The sequence below is a fragment of the Poecile atricapillus genome, chromosome 1 (assembly GCF_030490865.1).
Source record: "Poecile atricapillus isolate bPoeAtr1 chromosome 1, bPoeAtr1.hap1, whole genome shotgun sequence".
Lineage (NCBI taxonomy): Eukaryota > Metazoa > Chordata > Aves > Passeriformes > Paridae > Poecile > Poecile atricapillus.
The window spans coordinates 96152260-96169927 of record NC_081249.1 but is presented as its reverse complement, the minus strand read 5'-3'; the positions used below and the strand labels follow the sequence as shown (position 1 = coordinate 96169927).

General features: G+C 37.1%; 1 protein-coding gene across 10 annotated transcripts in view; it reads left to right on the top strand.

The window, feature by feature from the left end:
- The window catches only part of SENP7 (SUMO specific peptidase 7), a 44918-nt gene extending 27544 nt beyond the window's left edge, over positions 1-17374 (top strand). For all 10 annotated transcript variants that reach the window (XM_058862789.1, XM_058862767.1, XM_058862740.1 and 7 more), the window contains 11 exons: positions 2062-2324; positions 3330-3463; positions 4175-4291; positions 5749-5868; positions 8530-8622; positions 9449-9645; positions 10064-10116; positions 10438-10475; positions 10702-10770; positions 12953-13103; positions 15218-17374. In XM_058862789.1, the coding sequence (XP_058718772.1) occupies positions 2062-2324; positions 3330-3463; positions 4175-4291; positions 5749-5868; positions 8530-8622; positions 9449-9645; positions 10064-10116; positions 10438-10475; positions 10702-10770; positions 12953-13103; positions 15218-15355 (1373 nt within the window). In that variant the 3' untranslated portion in view covers positions 15356-17374. The remainder of the gene's footprint in view (positions 1-2061; positions 2325-3329; positions 3464-4174; positions 4292-5748; positions 5869-8529; positions 8623-9448; positions 9646-10063; positions 10117-10437; positions 10476-10701; positions 10771-12952; positions 13104-15217) is intronic.
- The last annotated feature ends 294 nt before the right edge of the window (positions 17375-17668 follow it).

Genomic DNA, 17668 nt, shown 5'->3' with positions numbered 1-17668 from the left:
AAGAATCACACCATATACCTGATAGCTTGTCCAAATACTCCTTTAACTCCAGCAGGCTGAAGCTTTGACAACTTCATAGGGGAGCCTATTCCAGCTCCCAGCCACACTCTGGGTGAAGAGCCTTTTCCTAATATCCAACCTAAACCTCCCCTGACTCAGCTTCAGGCCATTCCTGTCGCTAGTCAGAGAAGAGATCAGTGCCTGCCCCTTCTCTTCAGCTCATGAGGAAGTTGTAACTGCAATGACGTCTGTCCTCAGTCTCCTCTTTATCCTGAACAAGCCAAGTGATCTCAGCTGTTTCTTATAGGACTTCCCCTCAAGGCCATTTACCATCTTTGTGGCCCTCCTTTGGGTGCTCTCTGATAGCTTAATGTCATTTTTATATTGTGGTGCCCAAAATTGCGCACGTGTACTCAAGGTGAGGCTGTACCAGTGTAGATAAGTTGGTTAATTATGCATTTCTGAAATGCTTAATTGTAATTTTGTTTGGAAGAAAAACTCCTAATATAATATGATTCAAAACTACTTCTGTTTTATAAAAAAAGTCAAAACAATTTAATTGTAGTCTCAGTCAGAACAAAGCATCTCTCCCTTTAAAATATATGGATGTTTGAAATAACCTTACTCTTGAGTATTGTATATGCTATACAAAAGGCTTGGCAAGTAAAGATTGAGGTGACCTTTGACAAGAGTGCAGTGAGCCATTGCATTATTATTAAAGAAAATTTCCACTGAAGGCTGAATGGGCTGTTTAGTCTTAGGGTATTATGGACTCATTGTATTTAGTTGTCTAGCATGAAGCTCTGTAAAAAAATAGAGTATAACTTTGGCTCACATGTTTGGAGTGGCACAATCATAAAAGGTTTTTGCATAAGCAAAATTGTTGTAAATAGCATCTATGAAAAAGATTATGTCAGCACTGTCTGTGTGACATTTAATAGTACGTATTCCATATACAGTCACTGTATACAGTATACATATGAAGAAAAATTTTAAGTAATGTCAGCTTTGCATAAGTAGTACAAGTAGTTTTGAAGCAAAATACTGGATGAAATTTCAGCAGAGAGCTACTTTTAGTTGAGGCAAGTTTATTAAAGTTACTGGTACCTTCTATAGACACAGTTCCCAGTAAAAAGAGTGGAATGTGAGTATGAAGATGCAAGGCATCTTTTAATATTAGGTTTATTTACATTCATTACATTCTTGTTGGAGAAACCATCAGGAATTTTTATTAAATTTCTATGTTTGACTGTTTTACCTTTTAGTTGTACATAGTAATGTCAATGTTTTGACATGTTTTTAGAGACTTGTTGAAAAAAATCAGTGGTGGTTTTGCAGATTGTGGAAATGGTTACTGTGATTCTGCTCTGCTGCCTTAGTGTGTTAATATTAGAGGAAAATATATCATGGTGGATCTGACAGCCTGAGAGGGGTCAGAGGAGCTTCTCAACCAGGAGAGTTAGAAAGGACTTTAATAAGAAGACAGGATAGGCTGTGCTGGTCTATGCCCATGGCATGGCCAGACAAGTGCACTGACCAGCAGAGTATTTAAATGTCACTGGTCCTTCTTATGCCCTTAACCCTCTCTTTTCCCATACTAATTCTTCCCTGAATTACCTTAATGTCTCTCTTTGCTGCCTTTACGTATTTCCTTAAACAGCCTATATTAAGTCCTGTGCAATCCCAAAATACTATTCCCCTTTCATGTGTGCTATATGCTTCAGCAGAAACCCCCTTTCAGTCCAAAAAGTGCCCTGGCATTGACTTATCTTGATGGGTTTTGGGTCTGGACCCTTGGGCTGAGACAACCCTGGGAAGGACCCCAATTGTGTGTCTCTTCCTCAGTCCTGAATTTGGGTTCCTACCTGCCATTTTGCTGCGCCCCTCTGTGCCTGTGAAAGTGGGACTTCTGTGGGCTGATGGCCCCTGTGATGAACCTGGCAGGGTATTGTTTGGGCTTCCCCTCTTGCCATTGTCTCTCTAAGTTCCTTTGTGGGTGTTCAGACAAGTTTCTATCACATAATCTAATCGTTAATATTATCCATTCTCTCCTTTTTCCAGCCAAATCCAATGAATTTGTAATTTTTGAGCTGTCTCAGCCACTCACAGAATGGGAAGAAGACAGACTGACTGAACTGATTACACACATCAGCAAGAGGAACAGAGCACCAGATCTTGTTGAGTTTTTATCTTTGAAACAAGCATTAGCCTTGTTTGAGGGTCTTTCTCCTGAAGAAAGCTCTTTCATGAGTTGCAATATGGATCTACTAAAGCAATACATGCCAAAAGAGAATACCTCAGATGCTCATGACCCTGTCATTCAGGTTAGTGGATAGCTGTTTCTTCATTCATCACCACTGGGTGGCATTCACACATTTGAGTAAATTTTAGGTCATCCTTCTTTCTTAATTCATAGCTCAAAAAACCCCAGTCATGATACTCCAATATTTGCAGTCAGCTGGATTGTGTCAACAGAGGGATAATCTGTAGACCACATCAGTAAGGGGCAAGTACCAATGCTTTAGATCAATTCATAGTTGTGTAAATTTAGAACCACCGGGGTGTTTTGCCCTTGTGGTGTCTCTAGGGCAGCAAGCAGGAAGTTAATCAAGTAATGAGTAATGGAACCATTTTTTTTGGTTGAGCTGGAATTGCAGCAGAGGAGGAGCTGTGTAGATGGCCCTCCAGACACCTTTAGATGTACTTGTGGGGCTGCCACAGCTTGAAAATGCTGAATTATTCCTCAGACTCCTGGGGAGATGAGTCTGTGCAAATGAATGTGTTGGTTTAATCTCTTGAGTAAATGTCTAAACACAACCCCACATCATTGTCACACAGAAATTGCGTATCTTTGTTCCCATCAGTAAAAAGCCAAGAGACAGCAGATCAATCTTGTCCATGAAATTGTGGAATTTAAAAGGAAGCTAGCCAGCCCAAGTATGTATTGTTTTTTAGGCAAATTGTTCAAGGACTAGATTTTTCAAACATTCCAAGCATATACAGCTCCTGATAACACAATCTGATACTTGTCTTTCATGTTTCTTCTCCAGAATAATTTTTGGTTCACTTGGCTAAATAATGCTTGAATAGCTTTAGAGAGAGATTATGAACTAAGATCTGTCATTATTTTTTAAAATACTCATAACTTTTTAGTTGTCTGACCAATGGCATGTTTGCCCAAATGCCAAAGTTTATACTTTGGATCTCTAGCAAAAATTCCCTTCAGTGATGCAGCGTGCTCCTGTGTGCCTTAGGCTTGGGTTTTTTGTCTTGTGTTTTATGTATTTATGAGGTGTATAATGCTTTTTATAATTGCTTGTGTTTGGTAGGAATCAAAGCTAAAAGTGATCAGGCCCAGTTATGCCCTTGCAAATAAACAGAATAGTGGCTGCTATTGTATCTCTTTGTCCTCTGCACTGAATGAAGAATGGAAAGAAGTAAGAGAAATGGGAACAGTTAAGAAGTAAGTGTATTTCATGTAAATGAGAAAGGTAAAATATAAAAAAATTGAATGAAATAATTACTGGAATAAAAGCCCTCATGTAACTGCCATTCTCTAGTTGATTTGAAAGTGTTGTATGAAAGTCACTCTTCAAATTGAAAATATTAGCAAATATCAGTGTAGTTATCTGTTAAAAGACAATATGGGTGTGTTATAGGATTAGTCTCAAAGAAATTAGGGCAAATCTGATCTGTGACTACAAGGCCATATCATGGGTGCATCAACAGGGATGGTAGGGATCTCATGGGTTCTGTCAATATCCATTCAAGTCTATTTTAGCAAACTTAACTAAAAGTTAAGCTAACTTTTTATAAAATCTGAACAATGTGGTTTTTTACTGTTCTGTCACACTCAATCTTTTTATAACCATTTGTCCTCTGTTACTTCTTCACATTTTATATAGCCATTTTTCAAATACTATGATTAAAAATAGAAAAACAGGATGAAGGCAAAATATAGTGTGCTTTTCAAAAGTTTTTCTCAAAGTTTCAGGGTGCCTTGAGGTGATACGTCTTTAGTAACACCTAAATGTTGGAGGAGGAAATGGTCAAGTTTTGAGACCTACTGCTTTCCACAGGTTTTCTAGAAAATCTTGTGCATATAAGACAGCCATACTCAGAACAATGTCACATAAACCAATTTGTCACTGTTATGGCATGATTTGTTTTCTAGTTTGATTGTTTATCCACCCCCACCTGCAAAAGGAGGACTGGGAGTCACAAGAGAAGACCTGGAGTGCTTAGAATATGGAGAGTTTCTCAATGATGTCATCATTGATTTCTATCTTAAGTAAGTAATCTCAGCCCTTCTTGTACCCTTCAGACTCTCTGTGGCGTGATGTGGACTTGAATGTTGAATGTTACTGGAAATGTTGGTCACTAAATGCAACAATACAACAATTTCAGAAATGACAATGTGACGAATTGGGTGCTAGACTTTTTAAAAAAAGCTTTTTTGTGTTCTTAGCAGTTAAATTTGTTTTAATTTCATTGGTTTTGTCCCTTTGAAGGGCTGTGATAAAAACTGGACAGAATAAGTGGAGGAAAAAAGCTTCTTGGTGACCTTACAGAACAGAAAATACTAAGTAGGCAGTTGAAAAAATTAGACGGTCTGTAGTACCATTTTATTTACTAATTTTGCATGAAGTGGAGTATCCTCTGCTATTTTGTGCAATTTCAGATCTGCAGAAAGGAACACAGCTTGAGGAGATCTTGCTTGGCTTAGCTACTTCAAGCCATCTTGCTGAAGTTGGTTGTGAAAGCAATTTTTCAAGAACTGGCCTTGTGGCCACTGGTCCCTAAAACTGTGGGTTTTTTTCACTCTGTTGACTTAGACTTAAGAAGAATTCTGGTTCTTTTGAAGCATATCAGCAGGAATTGCATTTTATTTGTCATTCAAATGGGTTCAAGCACTGTGAGCAATAGGAAGACTCGTCTAGAGGATAAAGAAAAGGAAATGCATAACAGTGTTTCAGTGAGATTTTACAGCAAAGCCCCTTGTATTTTGGTCTAAACTATAACTAAATAATGTATCATGGTCTTCTGAATAGTTGTAGCTTCTCAACAGAAAAGGAAGATTTAAATGAAAGAACTTAATGCAATTGTTGTAGAAATTCCTCTGCTTTTAAAATTTGTTAAGACTTCCTACATTCATTCTCAGTTTTCATTCTGTTGCAAGCAATGTCATGTGTGACTGTGTTGCCCAATTCATCACATGAAGCTGGAGGCACCTTGTGTAGGATAACTGCAATTATGAGAGCTTTGGCTTTCTAGAATGACAATACACACTGAAGCTGATGTTCATAACAAAATTATCAGCAGTTAAATAATAGCTTTCACATGCACAACCTGCAGAAGTGAAATGGACAATTTAACTGACCTGTTCCATGCTTTTTGATTTTGCACAAATATAGTTTTCTATAGGTTTATACTTTGTTAGGTTTTCAAGTCTCTCTTAATTATAAGGGCTAGGCACCTAACTTTCAAAATAAAGTTAATACTGGAGAAAAAATCAGGGACAAAAAATAACTTGATTCTTGGTAGCTGCTTGGCTGTTACATACTCTGATGATGCACATCCATGTGTATAGTTAAAATAGAAAAGTTTGGCATGATCAGTGGCTGTGAAGGCAGCTGATACTAAGCATAACTTCAGTATGATAAGTCATTAGAATAACTTTTTTTTAGCAGTAATAGTATTTTCTAGAAAAAATAATTTAATAATTTTCTTGGTTTTTTTCTTTGGTAGATATCTCTTATTGGAGAAGGCACCAAAACATATTGCTGACCGTACACACATTTTTAGCAGTTTCTTCTACAAGTGCCTGACCAGGACAGAAAAAAACTCTGAGGGGGATGTCAAAGTTTCGTAAGTTCATTTTATAAGCCATTATGAACAGAAACAATCTATCTATCAAACAATTCGAAGTTCTGGAGATCATCTACTAATCAGCACATAAAATAGTTTTTGGTGTTTTCCAAAGAATTAGTGATGAAATATTGTAACTCATACTTTAAGCATATTGGTGTTTTTCCTTAAAATCAATGTGATTCATACTGAATATGAATGAAAATGTTATCATCTTTCTCCAACTTCATCTGAATATTTACTTCAGCCAATTATTTATTTGATATTTTTATCATAAATGCACAGTTTTTAAAGACATGCATAATTTTAAGAAATTATGCTACTATATATATTTATATTATAAAAGGATAATAATATTGTATACTAGAATAAATATGATATAAATAATAAATATAATATAACATATAATTATAATAATTATCTATAATAGTAAATAACAAATATAATAAAAATATATAAAATACATTTTTATATTTACCACGTATTTAGTTTTACATATTGGTAAAAAATTTTTGGTAAAAATAGATTTTACATATTGGTAAAAAAAAAAAGTTTTAGTAAGAAAATTTTATTGTACACCCAGCTTACACATTTGTTTTTTAAGATATGAGCTCACTAAATTGGAGAGTTTCCCAAAGAGATATCATTAGCAGCCCGGGAGCCCTGTGTCACATTGTGTTTCCTGCTAACTGTCTAAAGGGTGGAAGCATTCTTAACTCACTTGCAATTTCTTCTCAACAGCGGTGTTTGAGAGCAAAGCTACCAACTTTCATTCTGTGTCCACAGCATCACAGAATCTATTAGGTTGGAAAAGACCTCTAAGATCATACAGTCCAACAATTATTACCCAGCACTATCAAGTCTACCCTAAACCATGACCCCAAATGCCACATCTACCATGTCTTTTAAATACCCCCCAGGCCTGGTGTCTCAGCCACTTCCATGGGCAAGCCTGTTCCAGTCCATAGAAAATTTTTGGTGAAGAAATTTTCCCAATAGCCAATCTAAACCTTCCCTGGCACAACTTGGGCCTGTTGGCTCTTGTCTTGTTGCCTGTTACCTGGGAGAATAGAAGGACACCCACCTCACTAAAAACCATCCAGGTTATTACAGAGATCAATCAGCATCATCATTGAGCTTATTGAAGGCTTTTTAGTTTCTCTCTGAAGTGATTTTTTTTTTTTTTTAATATTCTGTTATCCATGAAGTCCCCAGATTTTTCATTCTACTGGAAAAGGAGGCTATCTGCACAGAGAAGCGTGTGTGCCATCTTGTTTAGGTGACAGTCATTGCTAGGTGAAAGCTGTGATGAAGGGAAGTGAAACTTCTGTAACATTCTCAAGGATGTCTTGAAAATTCATGTAACTGTGTTTGAAAGAACATCTTCTGACTTAGAATGTTCTGAGGTGAAGACAAAACTATCTGTGATAAGAATGCTGTTGTGCCTTGGTCCGATTCCTTTTATGAGGCTGGACTGTCCATAATCTTCTGGAAGAACAGGAATGGCACTTGTAATTTACCACATTTCAAGGACTGTGGCTTTTCTGGATTAGGAGATAGCTTTGGAAAGTCTAGTTTTGTGTTTGGGCTTAGATACTCACCTGGTGACTGCAGATGGTTTGGGTTGTTAGTTGTTTCAGTGGGCTCTTGTGGATAAATGGCTAGTGAAAATCTTGGCTCTGTTGTAAATGAAGTGAATCTCAACAGATGTAGCTACTCAAAGACCCTTTCCTTCACTTTCTTCGCACAGCTCAGGCACTGGATTGAGCAAATTGCTTTTATAGGTGCTTTCTCAGATTATAAACAGGCCTTCCCCTTTGAACTTGCCAGTGCTTCTACAGTCATATAGCAGAGGAAATTTGCAGTAAGTCTTAATGCTGGCCCATGCAGAGTCCTACACGAGTTTGATTTTCCACTCCTCGCTAATTTTCTCCTGTTGCTATTACTCTGAAGTTGTGCTTCGTTATCAAAGATGAGAATGGAATCACAATGATAATAGGGATGTCTGCTGAGTGAATTTTGCTTTCATATTGGAGCAAAGTTCTGTGAAATGTTGATTTCCATTTCAGCTTGAGCAAACTAAATCCAAACTTAAATATCTTCTCATTTTTTATTATTTTCCTTGTATTGTGTCCTCATGCTTTGTCTGCAGAGCTGGAAATGAAGTGTGGTCCAGCATTTTAATCTCAGGATTGGAGGGCATGTGTTTCACCTGTATTTGCTACAGGTGTGCTGGATGCATGTGCAAAGCATTTAGCTTTTTCCCTTCAAGAGATAAGGTTATTCAGATAGGCCTTCAAAAGTGGTGTTGTGAAGCTTAATTCATGAGGTTTTTAAATTATTTTAGATCTGTATTTACACTGACTGGTGTAGATGAGGTTTTTGCCTTTAGTGCAGTAATTAATAATTTTCAAGAAATATATTCAAATCTATGAATGATCGTGATTTGTTGGTTTTTTGGTTTTTTTTTTTAAGAACTTAAGATGGTTCAGAAATAGTTCATTAGTCACTTGGGCTCAATGGTGCGCTGATTTATTTTTTATCTCTCTAGGAAATTTCTAGAGTAAATTAAAAACCCATTGAGTAGGAGTACTAATCCCTATGCTTTGCCTTAACTAAAAAGAACAAAACCAAACAGCAATTGTCATTTGTGTGTTTCAGAGTGGCACAGAGAAGACACAGAAGAGTAAGAACATGGACTCGCCATATAAATATCTTCAATAAAGATTATATCTTTGTGCCTGTGAATGAGGAGTAAGTCTATGTTTTCAACACCTTTTCTGATTTTTGAAGATCTCAGTGAATTTTGTGGTGGTAAAAAATTATGGCTGTAAAGTTGGATCATTGCCCATGATAGATCAGATTTTGAAGAAGTAACACATTGGAATGAGTAATATGTGAAAACTGGGCAAAAGATAAAATGTTTATTCAGCTGTCAACTTTGTACCTTTGGTTTTTGTTTTATTGAAAATTACCGTTAGGTATTTTTCAAAATAATTTGTGTGTCATTATGATGATTCCTATGCACTTAATTAATATTTCTATAAAGAAGTCACAGCAACTCAGAGTGTCAGTAGATAAAAGTAGAACATCCATAATCTGTGCCTTTCCCTGGTAAAATAATTGACCTGCACATGGACAAAACTGAACAGTCATTGAAAGGTACATAATGTGAAACAGCTGTGGAAAGGTAGCACACTTTCAGCTCTATTCAAAACTGGGATGACCATAACTAATTATTAGTACTTTTTTATTTTGTGTTTTGATTGAAGTGTGGAATGGGTGGTCAAATGTCAATAAATTGCTGTGGTGGGTTTCTTGGGGTTTTTAAATTGATATTTAAATATTAAAAATTAATGGAATTGATAGTTATTTTTGCTATTATGCCACAGTGCAGAGTAAAAAAATGAGGGAGAGGATTAGTATGACTTGCCATGAAGAGAACATGGCAACGATGGTTGTATGTCACAGAACAGTTGTCCACAAGCTCTCAATATTATAAAAGCTTTCCATAGCCTTTTCAGAACCAAATGTTACCGAGTTCTGACATTTTTTCCTCCCTCTCCTCACTGCTGGGCAGGTCTCATTGGTACATTGCAGTTATCTGTTTTCCTTGGTTAGAAGAAGCTGTGTATGAGGAGTGTCCCCATCAGAATTCATTATCTCACCGGCCTCAGCAGTCTCCAGTTGAGCCAGAGAGTGAGAACCCTAGAGCTGGTTCTGTGCTCTTCAAGGATGAGGAGGAGATGGATGGTAACAGAAGTTTATTCTCTAAAGGTACGTCCTCTAGGAGAAAGTCATGTCAAGCCATAAACAGTTCTAAGTGTCTTAGTCCTTGAAGGAGGGAAGTTATGTGAAAGATGACTTCTAAAACTTCCAGACTGATGTAGTATGTCTTTATGTACCCATGCAGTGTAAGGACTGCAAGTTTTATACAACTCTGGAAAACACTGGGAGGGACATGGAAAATGAGGAATGATTGGAAAGTCATTCGGTTTCAGTAGGAATTTTAGCAGGAGGGAAGACCTTTGGTAGCTCTGATATTTCAGGATTCAGAAGGGAATGTTAAAATTTTGTCTATAAATTAGTTCTTTACTTTCATATTTTGAATACTAATAATCATGAACTTGAAAATAAAAATACTTCGCTTAGGCATTATTTTCTTAACTTTTTTTTATTTATTCTTTTGTACTAGGGGGCAATGAAATTGCTGCTTCTGCTTCAGTTCTATATTCAGCTATTTCTAAAGTAAGTTCCTTTTTGTATTGATAAAGAGAATATATTACTGAATTTCTGAAGGCTGTGAGACTTGTCCAAGGGATTTTGCATCATCTTTTTGCAGTAGTTACTGATGTTTGCATGGCCTGCAGCATGTGCAAGGCATTTTAAATTAACATTGTCCTCCTTTGCTTACCTATTTGCTCTGCTATGATTTCACCTGTTTTTAAAATTGATTTATCAGTTTCTACCTTTCTGAAATTAGCTTCCCTAACTACCTTTTAATTTATGAAGATCTTAGAGTTAATAATTGATGTTGGTTTTTAAGATTTATTTTTTTTCTTATCTCAGATCTCCCTAAGTAATTCCAAAAAGCAGATTTGTAAAAGGTATGTTTCTGTTTTCTTTCTAGTATTGTAATATTAAATTATGAAATTCTGTAGTAATTCAGGTATTGTCATAAAATCACATCTGTAGGTACTTGTTCATTTGTATGTACCACATTGGTTCAGATAGTGATACTCTTGGGTAGGCTGTATGCAAACAAAATACTTTCTTCAGTAGTGTTGGTGATGAAAGACTGAAATGACTTGTTTTTGTTTTTGTTGTGTACAGGCCTTGTATACTCATCTTAGACTCCTTGAAAGCATGTTCTGTGCAGAAAACAGTTCAGGTTTTGAGAGAGTAAGTAATTACAGTTTCTGTCGTGTAGCAGTAAATGCTGCTGGTCAAATTACTATATACAAAATAAGTTTGTCTAGAAAACTGTATATTTCTAATGCTAAAGGAAAATCCATGAAGAGTCATGACTAAGGAAATTGTAATTATAATACAGAGGCTTCCATGAAAAGCCTATATTCTGCAATCCACATATGGTTCAAAAACTGTGAAGTAGAGAGTGGAGAAAAAAGAAAAACAGAGGGATTTTTGCTAGTGTTGTTTTTGTGGAGGGAGGATTTATCCCATCTAGTCTAGTAACTGAAGGTGTTTTTAAGGGTAGAAAAACATTTAAAATGAAAACTAATGAAATGAATACTTTGAAACCTGAATGATCATTTTCTAGGGGATTGTGTCTCTGATGACACTTACAGAATTAGTGTTAAATCCATTCCTATGTGCAAAAATGCAGAAACTAGACTGAAGCTGTCTAAAATCTTGCTGTGTCAGCAGAGTTATAGTGGAATGGTATTTGTTTTGAAAAGTGTAAAATTTTATTCAGTTTTCTATTCTGTGAAAAGTATGTGAGTATTGCAAGAATGTAATAAAAACTTTCAGTACTTTTACACACTTCTAATGACTTTAATGCCTATCAACAACTTCTAAAAAATTGCTAAATATCTGAAGCTAAATGCAATTATTTTTTCTGTTTTCTTTGCTATTCCTTTCACGGAAAGGTACGAAAACCTGTAAACTAAATAGCACCACCTTCTTGTAAAAGTAAATTCTTCAAAATGCTATGTAAAGTTTAGATGAGATTTAGACATCTTTGTGAAACCATATTTTCCCTAAATAGAGAGGCCTTCCTGCCATGTGTCTTGGAAGGAAGAATGAAATAGCAATTTCTATTTATTTATTGAAAAAAATCTCTGTGGGATGTATTATTTTAGTGCAGTATTCTTTGAGCTACTCCTGAGGTTGAAATTGCAGACTGGGGTTTTTTGGAGTTTAGAGAGATGTCACAAAAAAGTCAGAAAACAAGTGAAGACCTGTGGAGTTGTGAGATAAAGGGAGTTTGGGAAGCAAACCTCTTATTCCTTCAATTTCCAGTTACACCCTGGAAGCAGAAGTTTAAGGAAAATTATGCAGGGATTCTATGACATCTTCTTTTCTCTGAGTTGATTTTGGTTGTGCTTTGGGCAGTGGTCAGGCTCAAACAAATGAATTAAAAAATCTACAGTCATAGGTTCATGCAGTTGCTAGGAAATGTGTTTCACTGAAATGTCTTAAATCTTTGAATTGTTTCACATTTGGTGCTTTTTCACAGTTGGCATTTTCCCCGAAAGCTGTTTTAAGTGTTCTGTATGTATTTTTATTCTCATGACTGCAAGGACTTGGGGCATTTATCATTTGATCAAATGGTTTATCATTTTATCAAATGTGAAATCAAACACAAGGTCTGACTTAATGCCTGTATTTATTCTCTTAAGAGGCCTTATGTTTGATTTTCAGAAGCTCTGCGACTTCGTAAGTCTATCTAAAGCTAGGGGAAAAATATAGGTAACTATTGCCTTTGAAAACCAGATCTTAAGGTTTTCCATCCCATCTCTAAAATCAGCAGTCAGCCCTGAATGTGGGGTCAGGGAGTTGCTACTGAAGCATGAGAACAATAGAGAACCCTGACAAATAAGTCCTAATCACTACAGAAGAGCTTTTCTAAGGTTTTAAATACCTTGTGCACTATTAGATTGCAAGGGTTATACTGGTGCAATTGTAACTGAAGTTTTTTGTTAGGTGTTTAAGCAGGGCTTTAATGGTTTGCTTAGGTTGAAAAAGCACTGCTGGCGTCTTAGAATGAACCCAGGAAAAACGTGTGATAGCCAAGAAAATTACTCCTTTAGTTAAGGTATAAAATTGTCCTAGTATCCTGATAGCTTGTAGAAACGCTGCAGAAGTAGCTGATTTTAAATGACATCATGCATATTTGTTTTGTATATTGCCTATTATGTGCTAGAAATGCCTCTGAGTGCAATAGAAACTGGATAGTGGAAATAGTACATTAATTTCTTTGGCAAATTTGGTGAAATAATTTGGCTAAAGCTATCTAAGTTTTTTGGCCAGCTTTGGAACAACCTTGAGTAGTGTTCCAAAAGGCATTGAGCTTGGCAGTTATTTCTCAAGTATTTAAACTGTTTACTTTCTTTTGTAGGTACCTTGAAGTGGAATGGGAAGCTAAACGAAAAACACATCGGGAATTCAGTAAATCAACAATGATTGATCTGTCTCCCAGAGTGCCTAAACAAGATAACAGCAGTGATTGTGGTGTCTATTTACTGCAGTATGTGGAAAGCTTCTTTCAGGTACAAATGCAAACTACCTTCCCCTTTCCCCCAAATTATCTTAAACCACAAAAACCCATTTTACTGAGCAAAATGGCCAGACACAAAAAAAACTGTGAAGTGTCAAACGTGTCAAAGCCATTTGAGAAAGAGGAGATGAAACCCATTCTTAAGTAATGGCAGGGGTCTGTCTGACTGGCTTCTCATATGTGTCTATCTTCAAATGTTTCTGACTTTGTAGTTTCATGTTGCTTTTATATTGAGGCATGCAGTATCCCTGACTATTTGAGTATATTTGAAGCCTGTTAGTGTATGCACTCCTGCCCTACAGATGTTACAAAAATATCTTTTTGTCTCTTTTTGCAGTATCTAAAACTTTGTCAGCTTGTGCATTGGTCTTTGACTGGGGTCTGCAGGCAGCAGAGAGAGGGAGAGGGGAAATTGTTAAAAGGGAATGTGTAGAGCTAAGGGAGCATCTTTTTCTTTTTCAGCATGTACCTTTAAATACCTTCAGATTCTGGGCTTCAGGCACTGTCTTTTAGGGTGTCCCCAAGTCTTCCTCCCTCTGATCAGCACACTGCCCTTTGCTCTGTCCTTCAAACGGCTCTGCTTGTCTGACGCCTGATGGGTGTGGTTTGCATTCTCTGAGATTCCTGTGTGTGCAAAGCCTTGTGTGAGGCCTTGGGCAATGGACAGGATTTTCTGCTGTAGAGAACAGCTTGCTGTTCCAAAGCACCTGTACACGGGTACATGTGCTGAGGGAGGGCGCAGAGATCGGAACTCCGTGTGCAGTTGCCTGCTGTGATCTTGTCCAGGTCATGGGGATGTTGTTGGATACATCACGTGTCCAGCAGGAGTGCTGTGGGTGGATACTGGCTCTTTGGGAAGCGCTTGCACAGAACACAAGGAGGCAGAGTTGTCCTTCACGTGGGTCAGCTGGAATGCATGGATCTATGCCTAGGGCAGGCTGAGGAGCCATCTGAGAGGTTCTGGGTAGTGAGTAAAGAGCAGAGTACCATGGGTGACACAGCAGTGGGCATCTGCTGTCACCCACCTGATCAGGAAGAACAAGAACACCTTTGGACAGGTAAAAGTAGCCTCACATTCAAAGACACTGGACCCTTTGGGTGACATTACCCTGACAGCTTCCTGGAGAGTTCCTGACCAAATGACAGGTGACTCAATGAGGAGAGCTGCTCTGCTGGAAGCCAGGAAGGTCTGGTTGGGGATCTAAAACTCCAGAAGTTTCTTCAATCTCCAGCCATTCTTTGGTTCTGTAATAGATGAGTTGGGCTCTTGTGTAGGTGGAAAATGAAATTATTTGCCAAAGCTTTTGAACTGCCCATTCTCTAACAATAGGGACTTCTTCTTGAAGAAGCAAGGCTTGGGACAAGGTGGTTGTAACTTGTCCTAAACATTCCAGGACTCATAGACTGCAAAATGTGATGTGTTCTTTACTGTTTCAATTTATCATCAATTACTTCATTCAAAGGAAGGAGAAAGTGAAATATAAGCATGGCAAAAGAGTGAAGAGGGAAAGTTGAAAAAAAATTTGTTTTGGCAAGTCAGATGTGATGTTGTTGTCTAAACTATCAAGTCTGCCAGCACCTCTCAGCTATTTCATTTTGCCATCTTCTTTTGTTCCAAATTCTCCCCATCTCATGTCCTGCTAAACTGTTATCAGTATTCTCACTTTTTTGTAGTCTTCTATTTTCTTTTCACGACAGAACAAACACGTGCTTAAGACAACAAAATCTCAGCATGCTTAACCACTGTATGCTCGATTCTTTGCTATAGTATGATTGTAATTATGTATTTTGTGACTAAAATGCATCTGTTCCTTGTTAGATATCAAAAGTATGGCTACTTTGTCAAAATACACGAAATCTGCCTTTAATGTGTGTTAATACTGATGTGTCTTTAGGAGAATGATGATAACCTGTTCAGTGTTTACCATGAGTACCTTTTGGTAAGGGCACGATGAAGGAACTGCAGTTTTACTTTGAAGGCTGTCAGTCTTGTATGGAAACTTGTTTGTGCCTTCTTGATCTCAGCAGCAGGGAAAGGGTTTGAAATTCTTTCTGAAACTTGTGTTAGTAAATTCATTCCATAAATATTCCTTTTTCTCTTACCAGAATCCCATAGTTAATTTTGAACAACCACTGCATCTGGAGAATTGGTTCCCTCGTCAGCTGATCAGAAACAAAAGAGAAGAAATTCGAGACCTGATCTTGCAACTGCACTTTCAACAGCAAAGTGGCAGCAGCAGCTAATAAATCTAATAAGGCAGTCCTGGCAAAGGACACAGCTGTATAAAATAACTGGAACTCTGCTTAGTGATGTTTGGTCTCTCCCTGTCTTGCAATGAAAGAAAAAAAGAAAAGGCATAAGGAGTACTTTTTGTTCAGCATGTATTTATTTAAAGATTTTTATTTTTTTTCCACTGGTGTTGTGTGGTCTTACAACGCTGGAAGGGGGAAAGGAGAAGGTGTAGATAAGAATGTAAATATGTAAGTTAAAGCCAGTGCATATGGATTACTAGTTGAGTCTTGGAATATGAAATCTGCGTACAGGTACAGCTTCAAGGATGTAAAAATACTTTTGTCTTTTGGAACCTGCTCTTTATAATTCTATATAAACCTAAATGATCCTGTAGGAGTCAGGCCTGAAGACAGGATCTGGATCCTATATTGTGTCTTGATTTCCAGCTGATACAGACAGAGTGAATACTATGTATTGTTTTACTTTAAGGCTTTTATATTGACTCTCTTTGGAGATGTATTTTTTGTTTTGTTTCTGATTATGAACAGAAGTAATCTGCATGTGTCAGAAAACTCTGCCAAGATTTGAGGCTGATAAGTTTTCATGATTTTTTAAAAAATTATTTTCCCCCTTCCTAGCATTTTCATAAAAGTGTGTTTCCACAAGTGGAAGACATTTGTTTGAGAGTGACAAAATACTTCAAAGTCAGGAGTGTATTTGCTTTTAAGGTTTTTTTTTTTTTTTTCCTTAGCAGATTTTAGAAACAAACTTGCTCTCAGAGTACATACCAATACAGTATGTGTAGGCAGTAGACTTTTAACACTGTTCACCTGATTTTGGGGAATAATTCCTACAAATCTTAAGACATCACCTGCATTAGCAAGGCAAGCAGGCTGTGGCTTAACAACCTCAAAAGTCTGAGGTGCTTTACTGAAAGTAAGGTCATTAAGATATGTGATTTACATATAAGAGAAACAGGATTTGTACCTTGCTCAGGAGAATTGAGTAAAGATGACTGAATATTGAGTGTTTGAGCTCAGACTTGATTTGATAAACTATCACAAGTTCATCACTGTCTTAATTTGTATTTATGTAGCTTTTCCTTGAACAGTGATCATATTTTGATGTGTGCACTTTTTTCTGTACCCACTGCATGATAGAAGGTGACTGTTCTAAAAGGATGCTTTCTCCTTTTCCCCCCATAAGTATACCTAAGTGACATGACCCTTCAAAAGGACTGTATCAGATAGCCACCAAAACCACCTGTGTCATAAAATAGTCTACAAAAACAGAGCTCTTAAAGCTGGAAGTACAATAGAGTTAAAATAAAAATTGAGGGCAACCCAAAGATGTGAGCATTTTTATGTCATAGCAAAATTCTCAGGGCCCCTTCCCTCAAGACTGCTCTGAAACCTGATATTTGGAGAATCCAGTTATTATTTCAGGTTCTGTACAGTCATCCAACACCCCTCCACCCCCCTTTTGTTTCTAAAACCAGGAAGCGTTCTTTCTGGGGGAGAGACACAATTTTGAAACAACAATTTGCTGAGCACAGTTACCTTCTGTATAGCTGTGAGCAGCCTTGTGCAATGACTGTATGTTTCTTGTCTTGGTTTCTAGTTTAGTTCTGTAGTTTATCACTGCCCCTTCTTCCCCTGCCTCCCAACATCTTCTTATTCCAGAGTTGTGTCCTTCGGCACCTAAATCACACCAGCATTACTTACAAGAATAATAAGTGTATTTATTGTAAAACAAAGGATAAAATGCAGAAATATGTTCCCTTTCTTAATTGAATAATATTTTCAGTGTTCCCTTATAAAAAAGAGTTTGGGGTTTTTCTTATGGTAAAGTTAGATTTTACCACTAAGCAATTGGTTCTTTTTTAGATTGACTGGTTTATAGATATTTAAAAACAAAATGTATGCAATTTTCTAAATTGATTTTATAACACGAAAGGATTGCCTTTTCAGATTTCTTACATATGTGCTATGAGAATGTCAATGCATTTGATATTAAAATTATCTCCAGAAGTTGCTGACTGTGGTTGTTACCATTCTTTTCCCAGCTGCTACAAATAACCCGCAAGTTCAGTGTAAGATAGACCATCTGACTGCTTTTGAGGTATATACACGGTATGTGTGTCTTAACCCAAATGTCTCACCCAGTGATTATGGGACCATCAGCAGCAACCCACCCCATTTCCAGGCATTTGCATTTACCAGGTATGTGGTAAATGCTAGGAGTGTCTGTGCAAGAAACTACATTCCAGGTATCTTCATTCTTCCTTTTCACTTGCTGGAACTCCCCAAACTGGTTAACTTTTT